Source organism: Heliangelus exortis, chromosome 20 (genome assembly GCF_036169615.1).
Source record: "Heliangelus exortis chromosome 20, bHelExo1.hap1, whole genome shotgun sequence".
Lineage (NCBI taxonomy): Eukaryota > Metazoa > Chordata > Aves > Apodiformes > Trochilidae > Heliangelus > Heliangelus exortis.
In genome coordinates, this window is record NC_092441.1 from 6,955,304 (window position 1) to 6,965,554 (window position 10,251).

Consider the following 10,251-nt stretch of genomic DNA (forward strand, 5'->3'; position numbering starts at 1 on the left):
ACTCTGTATTATATTCTCTAAGATTCTGGTGATCTGCTACACAGTTTGAAGCAGAATCTGTCTCTCCATCTTGGTAAAATACTAGTTTTTCTCAGAAATGTTTCAAATTCCTATTTGAAACATTCTATCCCATTCTATCTATAAATCTTCCTTATGTTTATCTTAAACCTGGTGTATGGGGTTTGTGTGGCTAGGTTTTGGAAGCAGCAAGACTTCAGGGGTGCCTTTTGTGAGAAGCTGCTAGAAGCTTCCCCTTTGTCAAGATGGACTGGCTGCTGTCCAAGGCTGTATCAGCCAGTGCCAGTGGTAGTGCCCCTGGGATAATGTATTGAAGAAAGAGAAAAAAAACCTGTGCAGCCAGAGAGAGAAGTGAGAATATGTTAGACAAGCACCTCTGCAGGCATCAAGGTCAGTGAAGGACAGGAAGGTGGTGCTGCAGGTTCTAAGGCAGAAATTCCCCTGTGTTCAAGACTGGCACATCAGGCTGTTCCCCTGCAGCCCATGGAGGTCCACAATACAGCAGATTATCTACCTGCAGCTCAAGGAGGACACCACACCGCAGCGGGTGGATGCTGTAGCCCTCTGGGAAGCCCAAGCTAGAGTAGAATCCTGATGGGAGCTGTGGAAAGAGGAGCCTACACTGGAGCAGGTTTGCTGGCAGGGCCTGTGACCTCATGGGGAACCCACACTGGAGAGATCTGTTCCTGAAGAACTGCACCCCATGGAAGGGACCCACACTGCAGCAGTTCATGAGGAACAGCAGCATGTGGGAAGGACTCGCACTGGAGAAGTTCATGGAGGACTGTCTCCCATGGGAGGGGAAGAGTGTAAAGGAGTCCTCACAGAGGAGGAAGGAGTGGCAGAAATGTGTGAGCAATTGACCACAACTCCCATTCCCTGTACTCTGCACTGTAGTGGGGAGGAGGGAAGGAAAGGGGGATTGAAGTGAAGCACAGGAAGAAGGGAGGGCTGAGGGGAAATGATTTTAAGATCTGGGTTTGTTCCTCATTATCCTACTCTCTCTTGAATGGTAAGTAAGAGTGCATGAAAGGAAACATGAAAGGAATTCTCAGGGCAGTGAAATATATGGTTATCATCTTTCAGGGACAGTAACTTTTTCCTTGATCTTTAAATCAATTGCTCTGGTTTGAAGAAATATACATGCATTTACCTCACACAGGGAAGTTCACAACTAATGAAAAGTTCCAATTCCTGCAGCTCCTGCTGGAGTTCTATCTATACTGTATTGTAGAGCTGGACTTTTATTGGTTGTGGGGTTTTTTATGGTTTGGTGTTTTTTTTTTTGTTTTGTTTTGTTTGGTTTTGTTTGTTTGTTTTTTTAATTATTATACCTTAATGATGAAGTTAAACATCCACTTTGTCCAAAATTTTCTTGCTCCTTGCCAGAACTTGACTCCCTCAAGCAAATTTGTCTCAGCTACACTTGTGGCTGTAGCTCAACAATAGCCAAGCCCTTGACAGCTTCACAGTAACAAGGTATGGAAGAATTTATTTAGGAAAGGATCAGAGAATTATAGGACACCACAGCTAAACATGAGTAAACATTGTCTTGCTTTGTTCTAAAAGCAGATGGATTGCATGTTAAAATAAGCTGAATGACCTACTACTGCATTTTGCAGTTTCTAGGTATTGGCAGAAATTCTTAATAGTTTTTTTTTAATATTTCACTTTAAAAATGTGGAACAGTTCAACAAACTACAGTGAAAAGCAGTGAGAGTTATAAAGTTAAAATACACACCATCTATCAAGACATTTTTAAAGAACAGCTGTATTTTTATCTACAATGTGGAAGAAAGTTATATCTAAACAGTTTTCAAATACTTAAAATTTACTTACAGGAGGATAACACTAAATTGTTATCCATTTCCACTGCAGGACATGTAGTAGACAATGTTCTAAAATTACTGTAAAGGAGATTTACAGGGAAATAATTTTCTGCTAAGAGTAGTTAAGCACAGAAGATAAATTGCCAGAGAAATTTTAGAATGCCTGTCTTTGGAAGCTTTAGAGAAGAGATTAATGAAATAACTGTAAAAAAACAATGTAGCTTTAGTTTATCCTGCCTAGAGGAAAAGAAGGATTAGGTGACCTTTAAAAAGGTCCCATTTTCTATAATTCTGTGATGTTTTCTCATATTGAGAAGAAGTTTTCTCCACTGGTATTTCTGAAGTAATACCTTTTTCCTCTGGGGAAATCTACCATTTATCTGTTTTCTATTTTATTTGTCCATCTCTGCCTCACTGCCCAAATGTTGGTGGATATATGTTATCCACCTCATAAAAAATTTATAATTGTAAAAAAATGTGAGCTGAGTTCATGAAGAAATATCTTATGTGAGCCTCTCTCATCCATATTTTAATCTATGTAGATTCGTAGATTCCTTAATAATAATAACTTTTATGAATGACATATATGATTTTATAACTTTTATAAATCCCTCATCACCCTGGTGGCCATCTGCTGAACATGTGCTACTCTGTTATCAACTCCACCTTATTGCTGGCCATAAACCAGTAAACATTTTACCTGGTAAAAACGTATAGTGACTTTGCAAAAGCTCAGAGCTGCTCAATGTACTGCAGAGGGCCTCTCCCACCCAGTACTTAAAAGTGCCTTTCCTTGGGGGCTCATTAGCAGGAGCATTCATACAACAATGAAGGAACACGTGGCACAGTTCCATGGGGACACTTTGATCTTCAGCTGTGGCAGCTGTGAATTCCTCATCTATGAGTACCATAATCAATTCTGTTTTCCCAGTAAGATTGTAGATTAATCAGCATATATAATGAACACAAATCAAATTTCTATGACACTGCTGTCAGAATGATATATAGAGATTTTCAGAGATGAGTTGTGAGGTGTCAAATGTATCTTTCACACTTCTGTTTGCCTTCCTCTTACTTTCAAATTACAAGGAAATTACACTGAAAACCTCTCTGTTAGCCTTTCTTTCACAGCATATGGTGAAACTCTTGAATCATAAGATGCAATACATGGATTTTCCTGGAGTAATAGTACTTTTAATAACAAGCAAATTATTAAAACAATTAACCATCTGTGGGCTGCCCTATTTGCTGCTCTGCATTTTCAGGGTTTTTTGCTTGGGCTGGGGTTTTTAAAAGTTTTTTCTATAAGTAATTTGAGTGGAAATCCATTATGCTCTGGCATTCTAACAGACTCACAGACTGGTTAAAAGTCAGAGCAGTGGAGGACCTGTGTCACTGTCTTTTACTGAAATGAGACACCCAGATCTGCTTTTTTTATACTGAGATTTCCTGTAAATCCATGGAAATATATTTTCTTTATTAATAAAAACAACTAATGATAACACATCTAATTTTTTTTTTAATTAATACTGTTTCATGGTGGTGTTTTGACTTACAGGATGTCTTGAGATACGGTTCAAATTTACAGAACTGAAATAGTGGCCATGTGACACAAGCCTCTTTTTGGGTGTGCAGGGTCCTCTGTACTGTTGCGAAAAGAGTTCACATACACATTGCAAGATTTCTCTGGAGCTGTGTGATCAGGAATCTTGTAGTTAACCTTTGAATTCCTTTCCAACATTTCTCTTTTGTGCTTGAATTCCAAAACCGTTTTTGTATATTTGTTAATAGTAGTGACAGCTGCAGCCATACAGCAAGCGAAGGAAGACCATGCAAGGCTATAAACAAAAAGGTTTATCAGAAATTAGCAGAACATTTTCATATCCAAGTTCTTCAATTTTATTTTTGAAAATGCTGCCACCTGTGATTGGTGCATATTTTGAGAAGCCTGATGGGGGAGGAAGAAAGATTCCTGTTTAATGACCATCTACATAGCTGACTTATCTGACTAATGTGGTAGGCATCTTCATATTGGTTTTAGTATTTACATTTAGTATTCCTGTTTAATGAAACTCTGCCACCAGCTTTTCTGTTTACTCTGCATAGAGCTTAATATCAGACAGAAGAACTATAAAAAAATAAGAATGCGTAAAAATTTAAAAGAATCAGTGTTAAGACTACAAATCTCACAAGTGACACAGAAAAAATGTGTGCCAGCTATCTAAAATAATTAAAAAGAAAAGGCAGAATTAAATAGGTTACTGAGGCAGGTTCAGAGCACTGACAGGCATTCCTGAGGAAATATAGGTCATAACTAAACAAAGAAGAAAGGACATTAACTCTGACTAAAAGTAAAAACATAAGAAAATAGATCAAAAAAATTATGTTGAGGTATAATGTGCTGAAACTGTGTGAAATGTCAAGACTAGTGAGCAAGCACTACATGCTGGAGGTGTAAAAGTAGCATGGAAAATTATGACCACAGTAAAATGAATTTGAGTACACTCAGATTTAACTTACCCATCAGACCCTTTCTTAACATGGCAGGGTCACAAATATCTAATGGAACATGCTTTGGTGGATAAAGTAGTTTAAAAAATTTTTGCTTATCACTCATCTCCTTTGTCACTGTTTATTCCCTCGATGTAGTTAAACTCATTTGGGTTTTTAAATTACTGTTTTATGGGGTTTTTTTGATTAATTTATTATTTGAGTGTGATGGGGTATGGCACACAGATGTGAAAGGCTCCTAGAAGCTGGAAAAAGGGGAGGAGGTTAAGCTAGCCTTGCTCCTAAATTCAGTCAAACCCTCACTAACTCTCAAATGTGGGGAGCCACAAAAGAGCTTTTGTAACAAAGAGACAGCAAGAACAGGGGGAACTCCCTGGAAGCAGATGTGAGTGTAGCAGAAATGGGACAGCAGTCCTACCTACTGGTGGGATGTAACCTGTACATGAAGACAACTGAAGGACTCAGTGACATAAAAGTAAGAAACTGTTTTCAAGAAGGATTCTACAAAGGCCTCTGAGTAAAGACTGAAAGAACTTAATCTCTTATGGACATTCTTGAACATAGGGTAAAGTGACTGAAATGTAATGGAAAAAGCAAATATAAATCAATAGATACCAATAGGACCAGCTATAATCCCATGTGTGAGGTCTCCAGTCTTCAGGACCAAGATTTACAGTCATTTGAAATACAGTTGTGTACATCATGTGAGCAACCATGCCCAGAAGACCTAAAAACCATAATAGCATAAGAATATTAGAAAATGTAAACTGGGGACATTCTTCTTTGTAATTTTTTGCAGTTGTACCTTGAGTTCCTGAAGAATATTTTCTATAAAGTATCTGAATTCTAGAAACCTGAAGTTCCTTCCAAGCTGAATTTTCCTAGGATCTTATGGTTAAATATCACTGGATTAAGAAATAATAATGCAGAAAATCAAATACAATTTAAATGATGACTCTCTACTAAGAATTATGTTTTATTCCCTCTTAAAAGTGCTGTATTAATTTGCCTATTCCTAATTTTCTACTTCAGATGTTGGGAAAAAAAATTAGTTACCTGAAAGAATGTTATTATTTTATCACTGACCTAAGCTAACAATAAAATTTTAAATTATAAAATTAAAATAATAAAGTATTAAATAGTAAAAACTATAAATAAAAATAAGGCATAATAAACTGAAATTAATATTTTTCATAAAATTTTGCTGCCTCTTGTATTGTTAGTGTCTCTGTAGGTATCATAATAGTTTTGAAACCTGAACACTATTAATTCTCAGGTGAAAGTCTATCAATGTTGCATTTTTTTATATGTAAAGAATTGAGATCCTTAACTGTACCTGCTAACACGGTGACTACTGCAGAAAAGGCGTTGATCTTTAGCCCATCCATGACAGAACTGTAGTAGCAAATCTCTACTGACATAAGAATGGCTCCAATCAGAAGCAAAATGATGTACAGAAGCTCTGCTACAATGGACAGCCATAAAACCCCTGGAAAAGCAAATCAATAGCAACAATAGTATAAGCAGTCAGTTAATATTTTTATAATTTCTTTGTTCTTTGTTTATATTGTTTATGTGACATTAAACAAAAATTGTCAGGATACTGTCATAACATCTTTAGAAAGACTTCAAGGTAAATGGACATCCTAAATTATAATTTCCTCTACTGATTTAGTCATTTAGTGAGCACTTGCACATTCTTACTATTATCACTGACCTTCCTACTCTTATCATTGAGGATTACACTGCAAAGAGGGGCAGAACGCGTATTTATATTTCGTGACTACTGTAAAATTACCATGAACCAAGTTAATGTAAAAAAGATGAACTACTATGCAATTAACTTGTTGGCATTACAGTTGCTGAGTCCCGTGAGAAATGTAACAAAACAGAAGACCACGTGTCCTGCTAACAAACTGCAATAATGATACATGGCCTGAGGACTAGTAATGAAATAAAATTTTCCCCGAGGTCTTAATATTTAACTAAACAGGATCTTGATGTTTTGGACAGAGAAGTCTTCATGATCCCAGGCACTCTCGAGGTTTCACTGAGATCAATTTCTCTGGTTATCTGCTGATTCTTCTCTTTCTGGGTATCTGCTAATTACATCTTACACCAGGAGCTAATCTTCCCATGAAGGTTTTTTCAGCCTGCCCTTTTACTATTAGCATCCCCATGTCACACAGCCAGGAGCTCAGTAGAATTGGCTGCTCCAGCTGGGAGAGCTTTGATCTTCAGTTTGGGTAAATGAGCCATTGTTACTCAGGCACTGAACAACATCCATCACCTGCATGGTGATCCATGTGCTGCCCAGGGATGATACGTTCAGGAGGGGTGAGCCTGATGCATCCTGAGTTTTGTGCACAGCAGCATCGTGCACTTGCAGAACACAAAACCTTTCTTCTCTCATGCAAGGCAAGAGGCTATTTTCACATGGGATTTAGCTACCCAGGGATAATTTCTAAGTGTGGTTATCAGGTACCTAGCTGCTGTCTTCCCTGTCTTGATGGGATTTCTAGGTAGCTGTGGCATTTGCCAGTGATGTTCACAGTTTGTTTCAGCACTGTGTAGTGCAATCCCAGTATTCCTGGGGAAAAACTCAGAAATCTTTAGTTCCAGTATCCATATTAAGAACAATTTTAGGAAACCTTCTTATTCAAATAGAGTGTTTTCAAAAGACAAGTTCATATTTTACATCATATGAACTTCATTTTTAAATTGAAAAACTAAATAAAAGCGAAAAACTTCTGTGGGATTAATATATAATATATATATATATATTGTTAAGTGTGGTCAGAAAAAATTTATTTACACAATAAAAATATGCATATCTACCTTGATCAGCAGCTGGAGTCAGACTGATGAAGCTTCTGCATTTCTCACCTAAAAAAAAATATTTTAAAATTCAGGATTATTTTGTATTCTATAATAATTTAAATAAATAGATTATGTGAAAGTGTAACATTCAAAATCTATCATAAAAGTACAATCTGAGATGACAAAGAGAAACGATTTCTGATGTATGTACACAGAGTCCCTGGTACCTTGACCTACTCTGGGACGTAGCTAGAAAAGCCTTCCAGACTTTTCAAGGCAAAACCAGTGTCTGGAAAACAGAGAAAGACTATAGATTGCTTTTCAAAAAGTTGTATCTCTGAAAGACAGAATGGGAAAATTATCAATTCCTTTGGATGACTAACAGCCCGTGTATCATCTTCCCAGAGAAGGACAATTTGCTCTCCCTACAGCAACAAGCCTGTTGCTCAAACAAATTTCTTCAAAGCTTAATTCTTATTTCTTTCTGTAAGCTTTGATTTTCAAACCCATGTGACCTCCTGACCCCCCTACAGATGCTGAGAATGAAGCTCTTGGAATTAATACTGATAGACTCTGAAAATACAGGGAAGGGTTTTTTTCAGCTCCTAATTGCACCAAGTTGGAAAGGAACTGCCACAGCAGATGAACAAATTAAACCACCCCATAACCAGTAATTCAATTACCACCAAATGACTTTTGAAGATGTGTGTTGTTCCAATCTCCAACATAATGCCTTCTTAAAAGTGCATAAACTACAAGACCTTCTTGTAGAACTGGGCTTTCAGGATAGGTGACTGCAAAAATATTTGCATTTTATAACACAGATGACAGCAGATTTGATTTCTCTGAGGTTTTATTTTAGTTGTCATTTGTAAACTGACCAAGACTATAAGGGGAAAAACACATTGTTGATCTGGATTTGCAATAAATGCTATATATCTTGAACCAGCTAAACAATCCCCTTATAAAAAACTAAGTAGAAGCTTTTTTTAATGGAAAACTAATTTCATTCTCCTGATGCATACTCAGAGTGAAGCTCAATTAAATGCAACCACTCATGATTAGTAAGTCTCCAGAATATGTTTCATTGGGGTGAAAATCTCTAGTCGCATGCTTGTGAAAGGTAAGATTGCAGTAAGAAAATAAAAATACCTGTGCTTAAGAGAAAAATCCATGAAATAACTTAGATCCCATAGCTTTACCTGCTCAGATGATTTTTAAAACAAGAAAATCAAGTTGTGTTATTTATATTGCCATAGGAGATAGTAAGCACTCATTTAAGGCAAATAAGTTCATTTTTGCCTAATGGACTAACAAAATCAGGAAAGTAAAACACTGTCTTGATAAAGTAGTTTAACTTGGTGCACTGTTTAGCGTAATAATAATAATAATAATAATAAAAAGTCTCTGCAGAATTTGGTAGGAATTTTTTAGGAACTGCCTAGATAGTACCCTCTAAAATCCTGCCTTCCCAGAGAAGAGCAACTTTTAAAGAATACTTTTTCATTTAAAATACATACATGATATTGCATCAAAGAGGAAGGTGACACCAAGTAAGTAAGAAGAGCTTTGATTACTTTCTTAAGTAAATTTACATGGTTTTACTCACCTTCTTCATTTATAATTTCTTCACACGAATACCAAATCCCAGCATGGAACCTTTGATCAACAAATTTGTCATCTCCTGTCTCCCATATATACTGCACAGCATTGCTGTTGTTGGCATCAGGGCTATTAAACCGGATGCAGTGATCTCCTTTGCTCTGTCCTGTACAGAAAGGTTTGGCAACCTTTCGTGCCCCTTCACACCAGTAACTGCTACAGAATGCTGTAATAGAGAACACTAAAGAGAGAAAACTGAGAGAAAACGCTGCTGAGGCTCTCTGCCGTCCATCTGCTGCTGGGGCTGCAACTGGCATCCTCCAGAACTATACTGGTGATCAGTCTCAAAACAGCCTTTTACAAAGCTATGGATGTATCTCCCTGGTGAAGCACCTGCCTGTCTTTCCTCTCAGAAAATTGTACCCGTTTAGTAGATAAGACAGAAAGCAGAGATCTGGCCATGAGCAGAAACCATGTGGCAGGAGAGATTAAGGTCATAGGATAGTGTTGTTTGGCAGTAAGGTCTTGGGAAGGAAATATGAGGAGGTGGGATAATAAATTATAGTTTCCCCTGTGAATTACAGGAGTAAAGATGCACAGACCACAGAGAGATTAGAAATGTCTCAGGAAAGGTATGTATATGTAAACAAAAAAGGATATTTATCTTGATCAGCAGGTGGAATCAGACTGATGGAACTTATCAATTTCTCAGCTAAGAAATTAGTAAAATTATATGGTTCCAAATGCTTCTGGGACACTGAACACTGATTACATTGAGTAGGGTTGTAAATCTTACTACATAGGAATTCTTAATGAGACAAAACCAGGTATTAAATTAGTGAATTTCACAGCATTACAGCACTTCTCAAGATTACTGGGAAATAGATTGTATCTGTTGAAAGTTCCACCAGTGACAAATGGAAGTCATCAGTCATATGACTCTGCCATTGATGGGCTTCTAGACTTCTCCAGAATGCTTCCATGAACACATGATAGAAGTCAGCCACATTAGGTGGGACAGTAGAGAAAAAGCTGAAATACTCTCAATATTTCTGTCTATCTTGTGTCTGGTGTGTGTAGCAGACAAACCTTTCTTGGGGCACGGCGCTTCCAAGTCAAATAGGTGTTCTTGCCAAGGTGCACAGTGCTCCCATCTTGCTGCCTTTAGACTTGGCTGGCCTTGTTTGGTGCTTCTGCTCCAGACTCCGGTAACTTCCTCCTCCTCTGGCTGCTCGAGAGGGAGCTGAGCATGCGTTCAGAAGCTCACCTTTTATTGGCCCCCCAACCCTGCTCATGTGCAGCTGGGGTCAGCCCTAATTGGGCACAGGTGGGCTTGACACAAGCTCACGCCTCCCACCTTGTAATTAGCAACACCTGATTGCCTCATTTCACTGCAGGTGTGAAATAGCTTTTGTCTTTTTCCTACATCTAAGAAATATTTCCCACCTTGACATGTAATATATGTTGTTTT

General features: G+C 37.6%; 1 protein-coding gene across 1 annotated transcript; it reads right to left on the reverse strand.

Annotated features, from left to right (window-relative positions):
• Window positions 1-1,490: 1,490 nt before the first annotated feature.
• On the reverse strand, window positions 1,491-9,219 carry LOC139805408 (germ cell-specific gene 1-like protein). Its single transcript, XM_071763781.1, has 5 exons — window positions 8,788-9,219; window positions 7,197-7,244; window positions 5,695-5,847; window positions 4,974-5,085; window positions 1,491-3,685 (listed from the first exon to the last, which is right to left on the reverse strand). Exons 1-5 carry the CDS (start codon window positions 9,095-9,097, stop codon window positions 3,430-3,432), a joined length of 879 nt encoding a protein of 292 aa, XP_071619882.1. The 5' UTR covers window positions 9,098-9,219; the 3' UTR covers window positions 1,491-3,429.
• Between the last annotated feature and the right edge of the window lie 1,032 nt (window positions 9,220-10,251).

Coding starts and splice junctions, on each gene's coding strand:
- LOC139805408 (XM_071763781.1), bottom strand. CDS start 9,097: ATGCCAGTTGCAGCCCCAGCAGCAGATGGACGGCAGAGAGCCTCAGCA. Junction 5,848..7,196: donor GACTCCAGCTGCTGATCAAG/GTAGATATGCAT, acceptor TTGCTTTTCCAG/GGGTTTTATGGCTGTCCATT. Junction 3,686..4,973: donor GATTATAGCTGGTCCTATTG/GTATCTATTGAT, acceptor TTTTGTTTATAG/CCTTGCATGGTCTTCCTTCG.